Raw genomic sequence first — 24,640 nt, 5'->3', positions numbered from 1 at the left:
ATTACTGATTTTCATGTAGTGGAGGAGGAAGAATATTAAAATATTTTTACTTTGTGTGGACTTTCTTATCTCACAATGCTTCTCTGTGGATTTAACGAAAAAAAAAATCTCAGCTATTGTGTGGATCAATATAAAAATTGGTACAAGAAGTAAAAAATCTGTATCTTATACTGTTGCTCAAGTCAGAACAATTTATTTAGCAATGCTCTTTATGTGAGGAAGCCTCAAAAAAACCCAGGAGACCTTCCTATTTTCTGATGGCAAAATATCTACAAAAAGGAAAACTTTAAAAATATATAGCAAACACAGGTTTACACTTGGGTGTTGAATCGTTGTGGATGTTGACTAATTTTTAAGGATTTTGGGGGCTTTTTAATATAAAAGTATTGTAAATTTAGTATGCTGAATAACAAGATATTGTGTACAATATCACTTCCTTAAACATAATTCACTGATTTCCTCAAATACCTAATTCACTATTACTAATGAAAATATGCAGTAAGAAATAAAAAGCCTAGTATGAATATGTATATCATAAAATTCACCTCTTGGGATATCGAAGGACAAAGCAATCTCCTGTCTTTTTTATCCTAAGAGTACAATTACCTCCCAATCATTTCCTCTGTCTTCTCACTATCTCTGTTGTCTTCCCAGCATAAACAGCCTATTTTGTTTGTGTGAGGAAAAAAAGCTTTCATTTATTTATGAACAGGGAAACTGGGAACTCTTCTAATCTTGGCTGAATTGAGTCTTTCACTTTAATTAATAATAATCATATAATAACTTCTAACGTTTCCCTTGGAGTACTGTTGTAATATATGAAAAGTTTTCCAAAGGTTATTGTGTGGCTCTTTGTAGTAGAGTGAAGGAAAGTCCACCTCTCACATGTTTGTCTATCTTTCCATATGTATCCTCTAGACAGGACAAAACCACAAAATATTTTAATTAATGTAAAAAGGTGTTAAAACTTACTATTTTTGGCCTTGCAGGATTTATTATCAGGCTGAAGCACATAACCCTCCACACAGCTGCAAGAGTATGATCCATCTGTGTTTGCACACATCTGGCTACAGCTTCCATATGTGTTACATTCATTCACATCTGAAGGGACATTAATGAGATGTCATTTATGATTGAAAAAAAAATAATTCAACAATATATCAGAATCCTAAGATAAAAGTTTAAGTCATTAAGTCACTACGGTATGATGCTCTATGTTTTCCCCTTCTCAGGCCGTGACTTTATCACAGATGTTGGCTGTTGAAATCACTCCAGTAACCAAACAGAAGGCTAAGAGTTTTCCAGTTTAATAGGCATTAATTTTCAAAGATAAACCTTCATTTTTTTCAATTAGTATCCAGTATCTACATCATGTTAGGGTTCTTGTTAGTATTAGAGACCACTGGTTATCAGGACTGATGAATGAAGCGACATTTCAAGAATGGGAATTTTATCTTTCTCAACCTATTAATGCTGGCAATGTCTTATATTTCCTTAAATGAACTGTCACAGCTTCTACATTAAACCATCATCCACTACATCAAAACCTATATATTTCTCTAAGAAATATAAAGAACAATTTTCTCAACTAGGGTACATGGGCATACCATAAAATCAAGATATGCTATTTAACAGTGGTTGAGGGCTTAAACTGACATTTAAAAAAACTGCTGTTGAAATTATTTCCTCAGATATATTTTTAATCACAAAACATGACACCCATGGCCAAAAGAACTTATAATAAATTACATTTATGAAGAATCTGGCTTAGCACCATTACTTAGAGAAAGGAGTGATTGGTAGTGAGCACATACATAAGGCAACAGAACTCTAATATGATTATAAAAAGAGAAAAAAATAAAACAAGAAACAAATACCTGGATACAGAATTAAGAAGTCATATATTTAAAAAATGGAAAAGAACACCAATTTCAGTTTGCAATTAATTACACAAAGTAACATTCCCAAATAAATTGTATGATCTCAGAGTGTTCATTTATCAGATTCTAATCTAGGTGTGACTTTATGGGCATGAGGTGAAACACTACAAGTTTTACAGCATCTCCTGGTAGCCTGGTCTGGAAAGCAGCTCATGTGAATGAGCTGTAAGCTTGTCTGAGCAGGGGGAAATGCTCCCCACCTCCTCCGGCCTGGCTGAGGATGCTTTCCTTCCAGTAACTTAAGAATACCTGCTGCTGGGGCACAGGAGCACCAAAGAGTCAGGAGTGGGGCTCACTCTCATTCTGGAGAGGCACCCCTGGTCATTCCTGTCAAACACCTTTGAAGACAGGTGTGCTGTGCTGGACAGCCTGCCCTTTGACAGAGCCCAGAGCCAGCTCACTGTGCTTGACAGGATACCTGGCTGTTAATGTCACAGTGCATTTCTTGTTTACCTGTGCAGCTTCTTCCATCACTGCTTGTTTCATATCCATCGGCACAGTAACACCTGGTGCCACTCCTGGTGATGGCACATTTGTATTGGCAATTCATCTGTTGGCATTTGGGTAGCAATTCTGTAAATAATATCAGTTACAGCAAAAGGTTACTAAACATTTTTATTAATGCTAAATTGTAAATTTTACAAAATTTGTGTTATATGTAAGTGCATGCCTTGGGAAGGAAGCACCACCACCATTTGTATTAGCTGTTTTTGGAAAAATGACACATACATTACAAAAAGCTTGCTTTGAAAATTGCATTTCAGCAGTTAATAAATAGAAATCAGTATTTTATTGCTATCAAAAGTTGCTCAGAGGTTTATTATTGAGGTCTACTGTTACTCTGCTTAGACATCCATTTTTTGCCAATCAGTCATTTTCAGTTAAAGCAACGATTTTGAAAAAAAAACAATAAAGCAACCAAGCAAAAACCCCAGCAAAGATAAAACAGTGTGATTATACCTATAAAAAACAGCCAAGGTTATGAGAAAGGTTTCAACATCTATGTTTCTCCTATTCCTCATATCAATTGATTTTCTATCTTTTTAAAGCTTGTTTTGATTTACTGATACACATATAACCTTCACAGCAATCAATGGGAATACATTCTGTCTTAATATTTTAATACCAGACACGTAAAGCTGGATAAACAGTGGCCATTATATATGTCATTGCTACTGAAGTCCCTCCTAGAACCTATTGCTTAAATATGTACCATCAGCATGACACTAAAAACCAGATGAAATATTGTAGAAATATACAGTCATGTTTTCAGTCATGAAACCCACCAAGCATAAACACACCACCCCCCCAAATCTCAAACTCTTCTCAGGGCCAAGCTGTATGACGTGTATCAATAATTTTACAGATACATTAAAAAAAAAAAATTTTTTTTTCCTCAAGGAAAACAATAAAAGGATTGAGGAATATAGCCTAAGGAGTTCATCTCAAGATATTTTTCAATCCTTCATGCAGAAAATAACCTGTGAATGTACAAGAAAGTTTCTGTTACAGGAGTATAACTGGGTATGTCATAATGAAAAAGACAAATCTGTGTTTTAATATGTGGGCAGTTTTAATTCACCTGATAATTATTCATTGAGTTCTACTTGGGAGTAGAATGCAAATGAATATGAAGAAGAGTCAGCATCAACATTTAAGCTGTGGGGCTTCAATTCTGGAAGCCTGCCAGTGTCAAAATAAAGCTGAAATTCTGGGAGAAAGAGAGCCTGGATGTGGCTGGCACTCAAAGCTATTAATTACTATAATGCAACTATTCTAAAAAAGAGAGGTTTCATGCTATTATTTCAGGGAATTCTGTAATCTACAGACTGACTAGAGGCTGAAACACCATCCACTGCCTAAATCTGCCCAATTCCAAGTGTTTTCTGAGTTATTTCTCTGCCTTTTGTGGCATGGTGAATAGGAAGATATGTTTTTTGACCATATCTAGCTTTATTTGCTTCTTGTCCCTAGTCCGGTCCTCAAATTTGTTTTACCTTTCCAAGAACAAGTCCCAAGCAGAATGCACACCAGGTTACCTAAAGGTAACCTCACATGGGACTGCATGCTGAGGTGGGGAGCTGTAACCAAAGCTGATAAGGTGATATCTGTTTATTTAATATTTCTATCTGTATAAAATCAACATCTACATTTAATTTTCTAAGCAAACATGGATCAGTCACCCTTCACAACCTATAATTGTCTTTCTTAAATATTTGTCTGATGCTATACGGACAGGAGCTTTTACTGGATGATAACTATCTGACTCACAAACAGACTTGGCTTCTTTGCACTCTTTCCATAATGGATGCAGACAGCCAGCAGCCTAAAGCAGAATAGCGGGACCTGTACACAGCCAATGAAGGCTGCTGGAGAACAGCAACAACAAATAAGCAAGTGATAGCCATTATAGGAAAATTAGAGGATATAGGAATATAGGAAAACCAGTCAATCTGCTCATATTTTTTCACAAAAACTGATGCATTACATTGATTTTAAATCTTTGCAGGATGGTTTTTAACAACAAAACAGTTGCATTTTCCTTACAGTAAATATAACTGAAGTGCTGTGAATACACCAATTCTGCCAAAAAACATTTCTTGTCACACATCTAAACCTTCATTCTTTCTGAACTTTTTTATTCTTCACACTGTCTCTCACAACTTCATTGATGCCCTCATCCATTCTCCTATATTTTTAGAAAGGGCTTCATTTGAAGAGGTATTCTACTTACATTTCTTTCCCTTACATAAGTCTGTCCATTCACTTTACTGTGAATACTGTCTGATCCTATTGATCAATTAATGAATTAATTTAAAATTTGTTTCTCGAAATACATGCTTCAAGATCCATTGTCAATAATGGTTTCAGACCGTTAAAACTGGCCCAGTGAGAAAACTAAAGTATTTTCTCTCCTTTTAACCAGCTAGGAAAAGAAGCAAACTCTCACTTACCTCAAATTTCACACTACAACTACTTTTACCTGGAGGATAAGAGCAGCCAAGGGAAGTTTTCAAAGAAACCAGACTTTCCCACAAATCCACTTACGAAGCATTGTGGACCACTATGCTTCTGACTTCAAACTAACATTCCCACCTTCCCCCCTAAATTATCCATGAGATTATTAAAACCGTAATTTGCCACTATTCACAGCTCCAGTGAAGAGCTTTCTTATTGCCTGCGTGAGAGACACCTTTGTGCTCCAGATTTTGGCTCTTTTACTGATCTGCTAAACCTGCTAGGTGATTCCACAAGGTGAAAAGCACAAAATACAATGACATCAAGGGTAAGCAAATTGAATGGCATTGAATGGAATAGAATGGAATCTGGACCTATAGTGATCATTTAGTACAACTTCCTGATCACTTCAGGACTGACCAAAGTTAAGACATGTTATTCAGGGCATTGTCAGATGCCCTTAATACATAGAAAAATGTAAAAATAAATAGTTTGAGTTTCAGTTTATACTAGCTATTTTGTCTTCTTTATTTTAAGTAACTGATCCTGAAAACTTGCAGAGAAAGACAGAGTTTGCTACCCTCTGGGAATATCTGAAATATTGAAGGACATGGAACACAGAATATACATTCATGGTTTGGTCAGATTTGTAACAGGTTTTAGGAAGAGGTGAGGAGGCAAAGAAAAATCATGAAGCAGAACTTCATGATTTTTAATGCTACAGGTAGGAATTACGCAGATATAAGCAGGGAAACTCATTTCTTGTCCTTCTTAATTCTGCACCTGATTTGGTTTCCTTTTCTCAACATGAAATGGCTTACATATACAGTGGAGAACAAGCATCACTGAGCTTTCCATTTTATCACAGCTACAGAAACCTCCAAATTTGTCAAAGCATGGTATTTCTGCTGCAAGATTTAAAATAAGAAGCTGCACTTTTGGAAAGCAACAGGAGAGAGCTTTACAGCTCACAAGAAGACCAACAGTTCAAGACTTGGAGCTGCACAGCAAGCCATGAGATTTGCACAGATACAGCCTAGCAGAAGTAGTTCTGAGTAGCTTTAGGATGATCTATTTTCTCCAAGCCTAGGGCATAATTTAATTCATCCGCCTCGGTTTTAGATCATTTTGTTCACTGTATTCTTTTTCCACAGGAGATATTAAGGTGTTTTTTTTCTTCCCTACATTCCCATGAATGGGCCTCTCTAATGTGATTCAGGTCCAACCACAAAAGTATCCCTCCTTTCTCAAAGACATCCACGTCGATCTTATGCTTCCTGACTTTCATATTCCTCTAACTCCCAGGTATCTAGTCCCAAAGAAGAGTAGTCAATCCGGCAAAGACGCTGCTGATCTCATTTCCCAAAAATTATATACCTTTGACCATGACTCAGAGGAGCTGTAAGTTTCTTCTCCTGCAGCACTTCATCCTAATAAAATCTTGGCTTCATTTACTCCTCCTGTATTCAAGGAAATACACCGCTTATGATAGTTCATCCAAGATGAATGACATAAAGAACTATCTTCTCTTGAATGGCTTTTTAATGAAAGATTAACCAATTGATCTGACTATCCTTTCTGTCAGTTCCTACTAACCTGACATGGGGCTCATATCACGTTCTTAAGCTTGTCAAACAGGTCATCAGAGAATGACTATTGGCTACCGGTGCAATATTGCCTGGGAAAAAGGTAAATGGATCACTGGGAGTACTAGGATAAGTCTTTTCCACAGAGAAACTGTTAATATCAAGGCCCAGGATGCTCATGAGTCTTCTTCTTCCAAGAGGCAGCTGTTTCTGGCTGCACCTATCCCAGTGGATACCTGGAGGATAAACTCAGATTTTAGTAGGATCAGAGAATGGCCTTGGAGATTAGCAGGAGAACGGCCTCGGAGATTAGCAGGAGAACAGAGAGCTACAATCTGAGGGGAGACTGAAAGGTTTTGTGTTGATTAGTGCTAGGAGACAAAAAGGGAGAGGATTTATGACTGCTGTCTATGAATGTATCAGAGGATCAACAGCAGGGAAAGAGACAATTTAAACTAAAGGGCTATTGGCAGAAGTACAAATGGGTATAAATTGCCCATTAATAAATTCTGGCTCAATATGAGAAGGTTCTTAGCGATTACCGTAATCAGGTTCTTGAACTCCTCTTTAAACTGGAACAGCAGGGCCAGAAAATAAATAAATGCTTTCGACATGGACCATGATAGATTCATGAAAGACAGCGTATGGAAAGGCCCCTGAAAAAACAGAAGCTATGTTTGTGACCCACGAGGTTCCTTCTAATACTATATTCCTCAAGCAACACCATATCTTATGCTAAAACATCATTGTTCATTATGGAACTAAGATTAATCCTTTTAAACTTGTCTCTGGAACACACCCAAAGGAAAATTTAGGGGAGCTTGTTACTGAAGTAGTCTCCTGATTGTACTCCACTCATATTCTTTTTTCTCTTAAATATTCACATTCTTTGTGGCAGCTTTGTGTTTCATGAATTTACTTGATCTTATCACTGTGTTATTCATTCAGTTTTTGTGAGTCAATATTCATACACTGATGTCTAGACTATTCTTATCACACATACGCTGTAAGCCTTATTTTTCTTTTCTACTTCATTTTCCGAGTTTTGAAGTACGATTCTTTTACAGATTAGGTTCTTTAATGTAATCTACCTGAAGTTTTTTTTTTGTTTATTATTGTTGATGTTATATATGCAATATACAGTTGGCTTCCCCAGGAGAAAAAGGTAGCTTGATTGATAGAATTCAGTTGCTGTGCTGAAATAATACAGCATGTTTTTATCTTACATTTTTTGGTTATTTTATTAGTTTTGAGTACTGTACTATTAAAAAAAAAAAGGACAAAAATGTAATGAACTTTGTCATACATCTCAGTCCATAACTCTGTTATGGTAGATATACTACTGAAAAAGAGATATGGAAATCGGAAATCAGATTCATAACCTTACAGTCCTGTGATGTGTGACCTCAGTCAAAGTTCAGCAGAGAAGCAGGAGTCAGATTTTGGAAAACTTGCAATATGTGCCTAATGTGCTCCATTATACTCAAACTGGGGGGAAAGAAAGGGAACACCTTAGGCTAGCAAAAAAGATTCCTGTTTGCCCTTAGACAAGTGCTTAGATGAACATGTCCTCCGTCCGTTTTGAGTTTCCCCCTGGCTGGCCCAGGTCAAGCTTGTGTCCAAGAATTATCCAAGTCACAGCTGCTTCCCAACTCATGGTAAAGAGGCTTGGAAAAATACATGAAAAAAAATGGTATTTACTAGTTCCTAAAATAAATCATCCATTCAGAAAAACTGTCTAAAATTCAGATATGGTAAAGACTGAGACATTTATGGTTAGGGTCTGCAAGCCAGCCTCCAGCTGTCTAGCCTCAGAGATCCGTTAGGCAGCTGTTCCTGAATTTTCCCAAAATAGCTAATGGATAAAACACACTGACAGCCTTTGCAAATACTATAACCACCAGACAACAGAGTCATACTCAAATGTGCGTTCTCTGAGCTCACAAAACTCCCTTTTTCCTCACAGTATTAATTCAACATGAGAACAACCTATATTGCATAAGATGTAGTGACTTGTGCATCCTACAGGGAAATGCATGAGATGTGAATACCCCTGAGGCTGAAGGTACACCTGAGTTATGCAGACTCCCATCTCCTAAGCAAGTGCTAAATGGACAGCACTGTCACATAGAAGCTGAGCAACAGCTTTTGTCACATTAGTTATGATTTATAATGAAATTTGTCTTAGCTATACTGTATCAGAGCTCATTCCCATCAGTACTGCCACATTGGGAAATCTTGGTCCATAACACCAAGTGATGCAGCGCTTTGCTTGAACTAAGGTAGGTGTCTACTCAGGATAAGCATTTCTGAGCATGATGGCATACGGATTGTACTTCATAAATTCTATCTGACGCACCTCAATTCTCTGATCTTTCTACACATAACTCTCTATATGTTGGCAATCAGTTGCTGAACAGCTAATTATTTTAAATAAAAATCCTTTCCAACCCTAACTATTCTATGATTCTATGATTATAGAACCATAAATGGGTTGGGTTGGAAGGAATCTTAAAGCTCATCTAGTTCCAATCCCCCTGCAATAGGCAAGGATACCTTCCACTAGATCAGGCTGCTCAAAGCCCTGTCCAACCTGGCCTTGAATATTTCCATGAATGGGGCAGCCACAGCTTCTCCAGGCAACCTGTGACAGTACCTCCACAGCCTCACAGTGAAGAACTTCTTCCTTATATCTAATCTAAATCTCCCCTTTTCCAGTTTAACCAAATCAAATCTTCCAAATCCATATCCCAGTCAGTATTCCCTTTTCAGATGTGAGTATATTCATCTTCAAAACTTTACCTAATGGTATCTCCCTAATATGTTCCTGGATAAAATTATTTTCCAAGGATGTACTACTGAAATTTCTTCCTGCCTAAATCTTGACCTACAATATTTGGACGAGGTTCAAAACAATTTGTTTTATGTGGTGTTTTTCAACCATAGCATCACAAAACACTTTAAAAGATGAGATCAGCAGGTAGTAGGCATGTAGTAAAATATTTGCTTCACCAGTGGAAATGCCTCATTATTTTGACCTTTTATTGTTTTAGTTATACCTTGGCTGCCATACACAAGCATAAACATAATCTAAAAAGAAGTTCACATGGGAAAATTTAAACTGGGTAAGTGACTTCATGACTAAAGAGAAGAGAATAATTTATCTGATTATTAACCTGGATACAAGATATATATTTAAAATAACAGATATCCTTCATATGAGAAGAATACATCTTTGCTTAAGTTTATATAAACAAGTTTACAGTTTTAGGTATTTTATAGAATCATAGAATAGTTAGAGTTGGAAAGGACCTTAAGATCATCCAGTTCCAACGCCCCTGCCATGGGCAGGGACACCTCACACTAAACTATGCCACCCAAGGCTTTGTCCAACATGGCCTCAAACACCACCAGGGATGAAGCACAGGGATTTGCACAGTATTAAATGCATACTGAAGCAGGTTCACTGAGTTACAGAGAATCATGATTGAATTGAGTATGTGTAATGAGATATAAAGCCTGACAATACTGCATGTGTTCATTAATAATTCAGAAATTAATGAATAGTAAAATTTGTGAATGGCCTTCAAGACTGGCAGATAAACTACAAAAAGGACCCTGTAGTCAACAGGAGCAGATCATGTGGTCTTCTTAGTAGTCTAGACCTAGTCTTATAAAATGCATTTGCAGAGTTAGCTCATGATTTCTCTGCCTTATAAGTAAATTGCATTTCAGTGCCTGAAGAATGCTTGGAGAGAAAAAGTGTATCTTGGTGGCAGGAGCAGAACAGGATCTGGTGTGAAAAAAGTTCAGTAATGTTTTGGGGAGGTAAAGGATGTTAGGAAGGAAGCCTCTCAATGGGAGCTCTGGAAATCTAAATATGTTAGAGGAGTCTGCTCTTGATGAGGCAGATCTCCTCTCCTGGGCTGTCCCTACACTAAGACTTATCCTTTATTATTCACATTCCAGAAGTATGAATCCTATTGCCCTCCTATGAAAAAAAATATTTACAGGATTTCCATGTGAGCACAAGAAAACACTTTTTCACTACGAGGGTGAGCATTGGAACAGCTTAGCCAGAGAGGTTGTAGAACCTTCATCCATGGAGATAATCAAAACCTGACTGGAAATGGTGCTGAGAAATTTGGTTAAGGTGACCCTGCTTTCCACACAGGGTTCATCAGCTAGACAGTCTCCAAAGGTCCCTGCCAACCTCAGGGCACATGTGGACCCTACAGGCTGTCCCCTCCTTGCAAAGGTCTGCAACTACCACTTCAACCTGCAGCACTCTGAACCATACAACAGGGAAGGGGAACAATTAACTACCACCTGCAGAGGGTAGGCAGCAATGGGAAGAGGCCAAGATGGAGAGCTGGGGAAGAGTTCTCTCTCTTCAACCTTCTGCAGACAAGATGGCATTGGGAAGGAAGATTGGGCAGTGACTCCTCCCTGTAGAAGCTGCTATCGCCTCTCTCTCCCACATCTTTTCTAACCCCTAATTTCCCTCCAGCAGTGACAGCTACACAGAGCTGGCAGAACACAGCAGGCTGTTCATCCTTGCTCAGTAAATCACTTTCTTCAGGCAAAGAATACAGCATGTCACCTTCAAGACTTTTGCACTACTCAGCTATCTACAGCAATAAATAGAGCAAGCTCTTGTTATCTTAATTCAACAAAGAGCAAAGTCACACACTAGGGAATAGGAAATGCCATGTTCACCAAATGAAGGAAAAAAGGGGGTAAAATTTCATAATCATCAGGCACACAAATGTAACCTCCTATATGTTGCTGTTCTAAGCTGTTGTACATGTGCTGTTATTGCCTTTGGATGTGAAAAGTAGCAAGCAGCTGTGGAGGAAAAATGACAGGACCAATGTGGCACACTCATACAGCCCTTGCATTGGTTATTTTTTAAAACCGAAGGCAACTGGAAGGTCTGGACCCCATAATGTACAAGTGCTCACTGTGCTTTGCTGTGAGATCAACCAAATTAAGTTAGAGAGACTTGATGCCTGAAAAGGTAATGTTATATATTTTAGAAGATGTGTTGCATAAGTTTTCTCTGTGATGAAGCAAGATCTTCTACTGCTTCTTAAACATAACTTACTTTGGCCATCAAGTATTTCAATGATCGTGTTAATTCACATGGTTAAATACTCAGCCTTATTTCACATTCTGCTGATAATTTTAAACATGCTTAAACATACTGCTATTCAATTCTCACAACATTCATTATTTAATAATGCTTTAGACTTTTGGCTTCTTTGTTTGTTAAAATACGTACACATGTGCAAACATACCTGAAGTTAGTAAATTCAAACATTCACTGAATGCTTTTTAAGAAGTTATGTCAGAAGTAATAGTTTTAAGAATTTTTTGAATACAACAACCTCCAACTAAAGACTACTGAGTCTCAGAGTCCTCTGGAAACATCATTAATCAGTAACTGAAGGCATACAGTCTTGTGTTGTAATACACGCATACTCCTGTATATGATTCCATTTAGCTCATCTAGCCACTGGAAAACAAGGGCTTCTAAGTGGAAGAAGTGTGTCTGTTACTGTTTTATACACATTTTCCAGCTCTATTTAATGCTCACAGTATATCATCATCGTTGCTCAATGTCTCTCTTAAAACAGTCTCTTGTGGATGGCTGAAATACCTGACTTCCTCATACATACCTTCTCATTCAAAAATGATTCCATTAAAGGTCATCTACATTAAGTAACATAAAGTTCATGTGAACTTGTTGTATAGCATCATGTAACATATGAATTAAGAAAAATTTCCTTTGTTAAAATATACTTTAGTACCAAAGCAATACTACATACTCCAGACAGCAATCCTGATGAGTTTCCCATAAACTTAAAGCAAATATTTATATTTTGCAACATTATTGATTGAGAAGCCACAGTATAGAATGAAAATCTTTTTATTAAGGCTCTAAAACAAACTTTCTAACATCTGAACCATGAAGACTCAGGACTGACACCATCGTTGCCAAATTAATGTCTGTTGCAATTTTACACTGATTAGAGTTTGACACTAAAATAGATCAGGGTATGACTCTGAAGGTTTTAATTGATGTTTTATTTACAATGAAATTACAGAAAGCCCTCCACACCAGTAACCTTTCTCCCTGCTTTGTGAACCCAAAGCAGCAGCTACACAACCAACACTTCCACATGTCTCAGAAAGAAGTGATCTCTGCAGTAGCTCTGAACAACTTGGTGTAAAGAGCAGCACTTGCACCAGTCTAAGACCAATTTAGATCCAGTGACCAAGGAAAGACACTAGAAAGTAGGAAGCTCTCTCCTATACTTAAATAACAGCAACTGATACTATGTGCTACACCGCAGGCCCTGATCATCACAAGTTTTCAATTAACCAATCTCAGCCAATTTTCTTGTACAGAAAGCTCCTGCTGAAGTTAATACTGAAATTTTAATCACTGTTATCTATACCTAATGAAATCAATAAAAAGAAGAATCATAGAGCCATTGAATTATTTGGGTTAGAAAAGACCTTCAAGATCATCAAGTCTAAATGTTAACCTAGAACTGCCAAGTCCACCACTAAACCATGCGCCTAAAAGCCACATCTACTCGTCTTTCAAATAATTCCATGGATGGTGACTCACCCACTTCCCTGGGCAGCTGTTCCAGTGCTTGACAGGCCCTTCATAGAATCATAGAATACTTAGGGTTGGAAAGGACCTTACGATCATCTAGTTCCAATCCCCCTGCCACGGCAGGAACATCACACACTAAACCATGTCACCCAAGAGTCCATCCAACCTGGCCTTCATACTGCGAGGGATGGAGCATTCTCAGCTTCCTTGGGCAACCTATTCCAGTGCCTCACCACCCTCACAATAAAGAACTTCTTCCTTACATCCAGTCTAAACTTTCCCTGTTGAAGTTTGAACCCGTTACCCCTTGTCCCATCACTACAGTTCCTAATAAAAGAGCTCTAATGGGGAGTGTCTCTCTAGCAATCTTGTAGTGCCCCTTCGGAATTTTTCCTAATATCTAGTCTAAACCTCCCCTTGCAGCTGTTTCTTCTTGCCTTATCTCTTGTTACTTGGGAAAAGAAACTGACCTCCACCTCACTATAACCTCCTTTCAGGTAGCTGTAGAGAATGATAAGGTCTCCCCTGAGCTTCCTATTCTCTAGACTAACAACCCTAGTTCCCTCAGTTGCTCCTTATAAGACTTGTGCTCTAGATCCTTCACCAGCTTTGTTGCCCTTCTCCGGACATGCTCCAGCACCTCAGTGTCTTTCTTGTAGTGAGGGGCCTAAAACTGAACGTAGTATTCAAGGGGCAGCCTCACTAGTGCCGAGTGGAGGGGAACAATCACTGGCCTAGTCCTGCTGGCCACGCTATTTCTGATACCAGCTAGGATGCTATTGGCCTTCTTGGGCATCTGGGCACACTGCTAGCTCATATCCAGCTGTCTGTCAACCAACATACCCCAGTTCCTTTTCCACCAGGCAGGTTCGCAGACACTCTTCCCTAAGCCTGTAGCATTGCATGGGGCTGTTGTGGCCCAAGTGCAGGACCCAGCACTTAGCCTTGCTGAACCTCATACAGTTGGTCTTGCCTCATTGATACAGCCTGTCCAGATCCTTCTGTCGAGACCTCCTACTCTCCAGCAGACCAACACTCCCATCCAAATTGGTGTCGTCTCTGAACGTACTGAGGGTACACTCGATCCCCTCATCCAGATCACTGATAAAGGTACTAAACAACTGTCCTCAATACAGAGCCCTGGGGAACAGCACTTGTGATTGGCCACCAATAGGATTTAACTCCATTCACCATCATCTTTTGGGCTTGGCCCAAGTTATTAAGTACCTCAACCTTTTCCTCATCCTTTGTCACTGTGTTTCCCCTGCATCCAATGAAGGATGGGGATAGCCCTTAGCTCTCCTTTTATCGTTAATGTATTTGTAGAAACATTCTTTTTCCTTTACAGCAATAGCCAGGTTCTAGTTCTAGTTGGGCTTCAGTCATTCTAACTGCTGTACACCTTATCGCTGCCTCAACCTTGTGGAAATGAGATGTCCTGAAAGTCAGTAGCATAAGTTAGAAAAAACTCAGCACAGCTGTTTTTGAAAGATAATTCAGAAATGGAAAAAATGCCACTGTTTAGGATTGATAATATCCCAGGTTATTCTGCATACATGCACCTTTGAACAGTGGAGCCCAAGAGTTCTAGGCATTTCACATTTTATCATGCACTAAATCCATCTAGACATGAGTAGATATTCTGCCCTAGCTCCTACATCTCAGTTCTGTCCTCATAGTAAATTGCTGCTTAATTTTTCATTATATCATTAATCAGAATCAACATATTTTTAAAATCAAGCCTCTATTAAAAATAAAATCAGTAAGCCTGTCACAGAACACAGACTGCTGTGAAACTGTAGCATTTACAAGTGTTCCCTCTCACCAAGAGTCCCAGATAAGTGAGAAGGTGCATGTAAGGAGCAGAGCGCTATTATTTGGCACTTTAATTTGCTACTCTGAGTAAACAGGATGGCAATGTTGCTGGACTGACTTTTACATGAGCAAAGTAAGATCCAAAGGGCATTTCACACAAACTTTAATAATGCTGGGGAGTATTATGCACGGTCACAAGTGCACTATGGAGTGTAGAAGCTGTCACATGTAGAATTCCCTAGGCGATCTGACAATGTAAAGCAAGGAGTTTGTGTAGTTTCATATATTGATACACGCCAAGCGTCCAGTCAAATGGCCTGGTATGTTCAATTTATGATTTCTATTGTGCCTCAAGCAGATACAACCTGGCAGTTGCAATGCCATGTTCCACTTATGTGGCATACCAAGGTCCCTTTCTGGAATGACAGTTTGCAGAAATAAATGTCTTTGTTCTGTTGTCTCAACTAGTGCTGCAGATATAATGGTGCAATAGACCTGGGAAGGGCATCGGAGTTTTAAAACATTCCAGAGAGGCCAAGAGAATATTACTTTTTTAATCCTGATACCGCAGTAGGGGAGGGGAAAACAAAAACAAAAAGGGGGGGCAAAAAAATAAAGCTAGCATTCTTATTTACTTGGCTCAGTTCTCAGTTATGTGAAAAACATAATTAAATCATTTTGAAGTCATAAAAGGCATCTATAATAGCTTTTTCCAAAGTCCAATTTCATGCCTCTTCATGGAAGTAGTACCTCAGAAATTGCTTCTCTTCATGAATACAACTTCACTTGACAGATAAAATCCTCAAAAAATTACCAAGCAGAAACCTCAGACTCACAAGGCAGTCCTTTCCTGGAAACTCAGCCAAGAACTTGGAATCAATTACATAAAAGGACTGAATAACAACAGATCCCAGAGAATGGAACATGTGATTCAGTAACCCAGCTTCTTTTTTACGTGCACAACTAAACCCAGCCAAGGATAAGAGAAAGGCCTTCAAGCTAGAAGAGAATTTAAAATTCTTAGCAAGGAAATATTATACTGGAGAAATAAAATTCTTATTCAATTGTCAATTTTTTCATTTATTCTTCCTGGGAGACAGACAGGCACTTCTGAACTGTGGCAGGGGCTGGAAAAAGTGATACATTTTTCAGAAGCAGCATTTACTGTGTCTGCCAGCTAAAGAGGCTGAACGTTTAAATTTTTTCTTTGCAGTAAGTAGGGTTGGCTTGAAAGTTGGCTTCTGGAGTGTATTTGCCCCATTGGAGGTGCACAATTCATGACAAATTCCGCTTAGAGTTGTATATTGCTGCTTGTGTCTGAAAAGACTCACAATTGCCAATTCTCAAAATACTGTTGCAAGTGGTTTTCTTAATGGCTCAGTTATCGGAGTGTTACGAATCTGAGTCTTGTCTCAAATGTGTATGTTACTGTGCATAAATACAGACGTTCAGAGAAGCTAGAAAATATGAACCTTCAAATCCCAAAGCTTAGAAAATCACTGTGAATGAAAGATACTGTCCTGATGTCTGGGAGGAAATGCACCATATATGCTTGGTGATTTGTCATCATCTCACCATGCATCCAGCTAGGATTGCTTAGTGGTAATTTTTCTGGAAGAACTAAATACACATAGAGCACCAGTTGAAAACATGATCAGCAATAAACCATGAAGTATGGTAACATTTGCTGCCATTTTACCATGACTCCTCTTTCTTCATTGCTTTTCTTATATTTTACCCAGCTAACGAGACTTTAGCTTTTGGCAATGTGCAACTGATTCAGTATTGCTGAATTTGAGTTGCAACAAAAGCAAAAGTATTGCTTTTCATTCATTGCTTCATTTAGGTGTAAGTCAGTGATCCACCCAGTGCAGCAGCTGCACTGCTCAAAACTGCATCATAATTGCCCATACATTCTCTTGAGATAGGCACAAATAATTCCTAGGAATTATTTTACTTTTTACTGAATATTTTCCCTAGGATAACATTTGTTATTTTCTCATTGTGTTTCAGCACCTTTTTCAAAGCATTTCAAACATCTAGAGCCCAAAATAAAACCCTTCCTTTAATCCATCTGATAAATCAGACAACTAGTAAGTGGCATGCTCCAATAATGATTTTTTTTTCTGCCACATGTAGCTTTTATTGTTAGTTAACAATTATATTTTTGTATAGCTGTCTGTCCCATTTCATCTACAGGAAAAGAAAAAATGCAGTATTTCACAGCAGATGTCATTGACACATTATATTAGTGGGAATAGTGTAAATAAATGTCATTCGTGTATCCTGCCCCTTTAGCTTTATTCTCTAAGGTGTAAGCTGAAAAGGCTGATAAATAAGTTAATAAAACATGATGGAAAAATTCTCAGCATCACAGAGTCTGAGATTATTAGAGGCACAGCTGCAAAGAATAACACCAAAAATTAGCAACTCAGGTGATATGCTTTAGAGGTTAAACTGTACTACAAAGATCAGCCCTATTTCTAGCTACTGACAATACATAAGGAATCACTATGGTATTTACACAAAGGCTTCATGTACTACTTAAACATTTGGCTACTATATTCTGGCACATTAAAAGTTAACCTGGCTCTTCCCTGGCTTCCAGAGGGAGAAAAAGATGAGGGAGAAAACTACCTGTTTATTTTTTTCTCCAGTTTCCATTTTTAAAGTTTCTGATATTTTTGAGAACAGTCCAACCGTGCCAAGTGCTTGGCTTAAGACAATGAAGACTGTGCAGGTTTCTCGGGGGCTGCTGCTTCTCTCAAACTATTTTGATGTATCCTCTCCACAAAGTATAGAAAAATAACTATCTCTCAGTCTAGCTTTTCACTACTTCTTCAAGTAGAAACATAGGACATGGACGTAACTCTAGTTGCTCTTGGCTCATTCCAAGCTTGGCAGAGAGCTTGGTCATCCTCTCCTTAGAGAACTATCATGCTTCGACTATGTAGGATTCAGTGAGCAGAGCCCTCAACATCCAGAATAGGAAGGTAACAAAGAAATGCATCACCTTAGTTTACATTTGTAACTATTTCTTGCATCTCAGCATCATAAGAATTGTTTGTTGTTTTTTTTTTTTTTTGCAAGACTGGTCTAGTGGAAGGTGTCCCTGCCCATGGCAGGTGAGTAGGCCTAGATGATCTTGAAAGTCCCTTCCAGCCAAAACCATTCTAGCATTCTATGATCTTCAGAAGCTACACATCAGAAGATAAACTTGGTTATAGGTCTTATAGCTTGGAAAAATCAAGACTGTATTTACCTGTCTGTAAACCGTTCTTACAGGAGACTCTTTTCAGCATGGTATAAATTTTGCATGTCATTTGAAGACTTTCATAAAGCTCTGTGTATTTTGCCCTCATAAAATATGGTTATGAAATTTGGCAAAATTATGTAGTCATCATGTGATCTTCAGCAGTTCAAAGAACATGAAGCAAACCTTTCTCCTGAACCACGTTTGTTGGTAGTTTACTAGCTATGCAGTCAAAGAAATCTATAGCAGCTTTTATCACCATCAAGAGTAACAAAATCATTCAGTGGAAGAGCACTCTGAAGGCAGGAAGCCTGTTACAAATGTGGAACATCTTTAGTTGGGATTAGATGTCCTTTTTCCTTGACTTAGTAACAGAACTTTTTAAAGGATGCTTAGACTTCAAACAGAATTTGCTCCACAGAGATAAATATTCCCACCATTTCTATAACATTCAGTCGTGCTAGGAGTTTGAACAGCAATTACAAGAAATTCACAGTTATAGTATCACCTTTTCTTTTTTTTTCTTGAAAATTAATAATAGAATAAAACCAGGACACAAGCATCTTTCCTGCAAAATATTTGTATTACTAATGGGCTTGTGCCTGAAAAATTATGCTGTTTACATATTGAATATAGCTAAGTCCTTATGCACTCATGAGAAGAGACATGTACAAATATATTTATAAAACATCAATGAAACAAATTGATATATGACTGTTAGTTATCTTCTTGCCATTCCCTGTTCCCAAGCCTAGTAGAAAAGCTTTGTATGTCCAAAGTTAAAGATAAAATTGGAACAGCTGAGAAAAAAAAAAAATCCTTTATTTATTTAATGACTTTTAATGAAAGCCATTAAGTACATGAATTTCAGTACAGTCTGTACAGTAGAAAATCTGAATAGATGATTATTGTGAAAATAAAAAGGCAATTAAAGAGGCAATAATTTAAAACACTTGCAGTGTAATTGGATTTTTCATGAAGAAAATAAAAATTGAAAATTAAATTGGGAAATCATTTTCTGCAGCAGCTAAATTTAAGTGTGCACAGTTCACCTTCACTTTTCCTAACAACCAGGATATAATTCTATTTAAATTTAGAAAAGGCCTTGCTTTATTTTGTAAAGCCTATCAGCACAAACTGATTTCCCCCTTCTCACCCCTGCCAAGTGCAAGGCTACCTTGAGACTATACAGAAAGTATTAGAATTGATCAGTCACTGCTGCCAGGTAACTGAAGGGATGGTCTGCATCAAAAGCAAAGATGTATTTCTGGGCTTGCCTTCTTACTAAAGGAGACCAACATCCACACATTTCTTCAGATAAATTATTTCTAGCAACTTAATTCTGTAATACTACTTCTGAGTAGAAGATTGACTCTTAAGCAGTTTGGGTTTTAACCCTGCTCCTTCAATTCATTACTTCTGCTGCACATTTTGTATCTCCTTCAGTCTTGCTCACAGTTTCTTTTGGCTGAGGATCAAATTTTCCTTCATCTCCCCACAACAGCTGCTGAAGACATACTGGTAATTGATTTATTATGGCTTCATTATATTCCCATATTTACAGTATATAACACGATAACATGTCAATTATAATATTATATGCAACATATATATGATATTATATGTAAAATATTACATATGACATATTATATTTCTATCTTGATCTTCAAGAACATTACCTGGACCTCTGTTTTTCTGCATGTGTTTCAATAGATAGGTCTTGCTTTCAGCCCAGGGTTGGAGATGGAGTCTGAAAACTTTTAGGTACAACCTCTAATACAGAATCAGCTACATATTGTTTTCAACAACAATCTGTGAGTTGCCAAACAAGATTCAAAGCAACACTTACAGGCCTGAGGGGTTTCAATTAAAAAAAAATAAATAATTTTTTTTTTACTAAATCTTTCATTTGGTCTAGATCCTAAATTAAGTGGTTGAATTTCAGAAGCACTGGGCATTTTTTAATTCCAGCTGCTAGAAGGAATTGTCTCAATGGGAACTATAGCTGTACACCGTATCTCAGGAAAATATTTAATTTGGGCATCTAAATATGAATGTAAATGATTAATTTAGCTACCATCTCTACAAACAAATAGTAAGTGCTGCTGAAACAAGGAAAGTGCCTGTTGATTCAGCGCTCTTTCACAGCCAGATTGACTTTCAGTGACGTTTGGGTTGAAGAAATTCTGACATTCCTGTCTAGGGAGGTTTTTTTCTTTTCCTTACAAGTTTCTGGGTCTTGCGCTTGCAGTAAGGAAATCTTGACATCTTTTCGTCTCTCTCTCAAGTTTTTAATTTTGCTACGTGTTCCTCATTTTCTCTCCCTCCAGCACACTACCAAAAGTTCTCCATTCTGAACACACTCAGTTATTCCCCCAAAAGAACCATTCCAAACTGTTTTATTGTCCTGAGCCCAGCATACAGAACAAAGAACTGTAGAAACAAAAAGCTTTTCTTTCTACCTGCTTCTAAAAGACACAGTCTCTCCAACAAAAAAAAAAAAAAACAACAAAAAAAAACCCATGCAATACTTAGGGAACTGTGAAAAATAATTCTAATATCACATTTTAAAAAAGAGGAGTTTCAGAAGACAAAAATGTATTATTTTGCAGCATTTTCCCTTTCTTGTTTGTTAATGAGGTTTGACGGCAAGTCAGAAAAGAAAATTCATTATTGCAACCTCTTCACTGTTAACCCAACTACAACTGTATTATTACTTAAAGCACTGTAATATACGTTAAGCCTATAATATATTCTTTTCTTCTTTTATCATGTTTTTATGGCTACTATGAATGAACTTCCTTACCTCTAACCATAGCTACTCTGCTTGCCTCTTTCTAGCACCTATGGCCACTACCTCCCCTCAAGGCAGTTTACCACCAAACTCTTCCATCCTGCTATCATCTGAAGCATTGCAAATGCAAATGAACCTAATCAGATTTTTTTTGTGTGTGACAGCAACATTTCAGAGCTTTCAGGAAGCAGTAATTGTCATCTCCTGCAACAGCTCTTTCATAGTCCTTCCATGTCCCTCTCTGTAACTCTTACCAAACTCAGGCGAAGAAGGAAATTTAGCAGCCTTCAGTGGTTAAACTTCAGTTCACAAGCAGTTTTGATGATTTCTTTGGTGTAGCATTGCTACTTGTTGTATGTGTCTTTCATTTAAGAACATTTGTTCTATGGATGGCAACAAAAAAATTGCTGGATTCTCACTCCAATTCTGGTGCTAAACTAGTTCTTTGTCATGTTTCCCTTCCCTAAACCAATCTTTCCTTCCTATTTTTTCCTCACAGTTATAGAAAAACACATATGAGCTAATCCTATAATTCAGGCACATACCATTTTCAGAACCATATGATAAGAATCAACTGATAACAGACACAAATTATAAGTGAATATGGTACCTCACAAGATGAATCTGCAGTAGGAGGATAGCAACAGAGGGTTGCTTGGTTGTTTTGTTTTTCTTTCTAGAATTAACTTCATTATTGCATTGCATGGCTTTCGTATTTGCAATAGTACTTAAGAAAAAATCTTCCATCTCTGTATACCGTAAAGCTATACTCTAATGTCCTCAGTTACAAAATTATGCTTTTTACTTAGTCCTATGCTATACTACATAGAGTAACTTCAGAACTATGTTCCAACATATGGTATGGTTGTACTGTGTGAAAACAGCAGTTTAAACACAGTTTAATTATGTGAACATTTGAATATACATAAATATGTGCATACATATTTAACACAGTTTCAGCACTCCTTTCCAAGCCTTACTATCTAATGCAAAATCAGCCTCACATTTGCCTGACGTAACCTGCAACATCCATTGAAAACCTAAGCCAGAAAACAATCTAAACAAGTAGACAGTGTACACCCTAGCAGTCACAACCAGTTTCAAGTTATGTCCTTCAAATAGCTGATGAATGGACATTTATGTCTGTAAGATAGGTCTATCAGAGGAGCCCTGAATAAAATAAAAACTTCAAATACCATTTAAATTAATGAATCAGGTCAAGTCAGGTAATTTATCACCTGCCTAAATTGGAAACCAATCTGAGGCATCCTTTAAAAAAAGACACATTCAAATGAGGTAACGTTCACAGGGAAGTTCACAGTGAAGATAATAACTTAAATGAGAAAATGCCTGCATGGTTTTTGTGAAGTCTGACAGGGATTCTGTGCAAAAGCAGCATGGCAAGCAAAAGCAAATTTCCACAAATTAATTTGACCTTGATGAAAGGCACATATTTTTATCAATCAGACTTAACAAATATTGACTTAATGCATTAACCAAAGGCATACATAAACATTCAGGTTGTTAAAACAGTTGTCAAGTTCACTTTCCTTCTAAAATCACAGTTTGCTGATAAAGATCTAGCTGAACTTAACCTCTTAAAAAAAAACCCACACAACAACCTGTATTGCCTCATAAAGCAGAAGTCAGTTGGATTAGTCTTCTCTGCCTATCAGTTGCTAAAAAAAGATGTGTCACGCAGGCAGACTGAAATCTAGAGCCAGAGTGCTGGCTAGGATAGGATAGGATGTATGAATAAATAAACCTCGTATAATTATAACCACAACAGGTTCCATGGCCATGGCCCATCCTCCTATAGCAGCACCAGCCAGGAAGCTGGGGGATGGGGGGAGAAGAGAGGACACACTATTCCTTGTGACTACCATTTATCACAGTGGTTTTATTTCCAGTGGAAGGCCAGCAGGGCAGCATACTTCAAGGAGCATGTTATGGGTCACCAAGTAGAGGACTTTCCTAGGAAAAGAGTAATAGGCAGTAACTGACTCATTTTCAAAAATACAAAAGGTGAAAAGACACTTTAATGGTACTTTCTGTATTTAGTGAAGTACTGGCCTTTGCCAAAAAGGGAGGATAGCAGCTTGTGTAAAATGGTGACGTCTTATTTCAAGCCACTCCAGCAGCAGAGTGAAGACTCAACCATCATTTTGAGCAAACCAAGATTTCCAATAAATTTCCCAAGCGAAGTGTGCCCACTAGCACTCACTGAGAAAAGATAAGATCTGTACTGCCAAGCAAGGCAGGAGGTCCAAGCTAATGCTGGGTGTCCCTGCAGAAAAGGTTCCGCACTTGCAAGAATGGAGAGCTGTTGAACTTCTCTCTCCCCCAGGATCAAACTCTTCTCTGAACTGTCAGATTCCGTGGAAGGAAGGAAGAGCAGGGACCTCAGCAGAAGGGTTTAAACCACGACACCAGGCTTCAGCCAAGCACTTTCAAACATTCAGTAACATGAGTGCAAGATTAGATTTGAGGAGTACACAAAGGCTTTTTCTGTACCGTGATATTCAGACATCTATTTTGTGTCACATCCAGCCTTCACCAAAGAAACACCTTGAGGCATTTCGTGACTATGTTGACATTTCAATTATGCTGCACTTAAATAGATTTGGTTGTGCTGAGTCTTATTTCTTGCTAAAATACTTCCCATTCTAAATATAGATTTTAAGAGTTATTTATTAAGTCAAATTCTGACAGGAAGCATACCAAGGAAGCAGCAAAGCAGAATGTCACAGTATTTGCCTCCTCTTTTAAAAAATTCTTTCTGTCTGTCTTTTTTCATCTGCTGCATGACTGGAGGCTGTGCACAGACAGCACTGCAATGACAGAAACAGATTTCTGTAAGGAATCCTTACACTGGATTCAGCATGAGGAAAGGCAAAAGGATTCTTTTCTCTTCAGTCTCCTAGAACTGGCTGTAAAATGAGCTGGAGATCAGCCTACCTGCTGGCCTGGCCAAAAAGAGTGCAGGCCGACATAAGAAATCCGTGAACAGCCTAGAAATGAATGCTGTTAAGTAACTCAGGAGCCACTTCACCAGCCAAGTACACCAATACTTTTTCCTCAAATGCCCTCAAAGTTTATAGGAAGCAATAGTGGCAAAGAACTGCAAGATCAAAATTGCTTCCATAATTTAGCAGCCTCTCTGTAATGACTGACTTCCCTACAAGCCATGAAAATGTCAAAGCCTCTGCTAGCAGAGTTTGCAGAGGTCTGTTAAACAACTCACACACAGCAACCTTGTAGGTTACAAAAACATAAGACAGTTTCATACTCTTTGCAGAAAGAAGAAAAACTAAGAGTCAGTTAAGTTTCATAAATGTCTCCTCTTCTGCTTATTTGTGGCTAAATAAGTGAAAGAAGGTAACACCAGACTCTCTAGGTATAAAAGGTTTACATTAACATTTTTCTAGCACAGATGGTGAATCTTTGCTGCTTTAGTTGTTCTGCAAGTGACAAGTGTTATAAAGCCTGAATATTTTTCTACATGTATATTTAAGATTTGTACTAACTGCTGCTTATCCAAAGAAAGTAATAGCTTTGAATACTGCTGAAAAGTATAGCATAATATTGGCAAAGTTTTTACTGAATCTGTCTTTATAAGAAAGAATAAAACAAGGGTACATAGCTATTCAGCAATATCTACTA

At 37.8% G+C, this 24,640-nt stretch overlaps 1 protein-coding gene across 1 annotated transcript in view; it reads right to left on the bottom strand.

The window, feature by feature from the left end:
- The window catches only part of LRP1B (LDL receptor related protein 1B), a 781,126-nt gene that overhangs the window by 374,642 nt on the left and 381,844 nt on the right, over window positions 1-24,640 (bottom strand). The window contains exons 3-4 of the mRNA XM_057401813.1: window positions 2,394-2,513; window positions 973-1,101 (exon numbers count right to left, since the gene is read on the bottom strand). Coding sequence (XP_057257796.1) covers window positions 973-1,101; window positions 2,394-2,513 — 249 coding nt within the window. The remainder of the gene's footprint in view (window positions 1-972; window positions 1,102-2,393; window positions 2,514-24,640) is intronic.

The sequence above is a fragment of the Pezoporus wallicus genome, unplaced genomic scaffold (assembly GCF_028554395.1).
Source record: "Pezoporus wallicus isolate ANWC-B61680 ecotype Strahan unplaced genomic scaffold, APGP_CSIRO_Pwel_v1 contig_865, whole genome shotgun sequence".
NCBI classification, from domain to species: domain Eukaryota; kingdom Metazoa; phylum Chordata; class Aves; order Psittaciformes; family Psittacidae; genus Pezoporus; species Pezoporus wallicus.
This window is presented reverse-complemented; position numbering and strand designations above follow the sequence as displayed.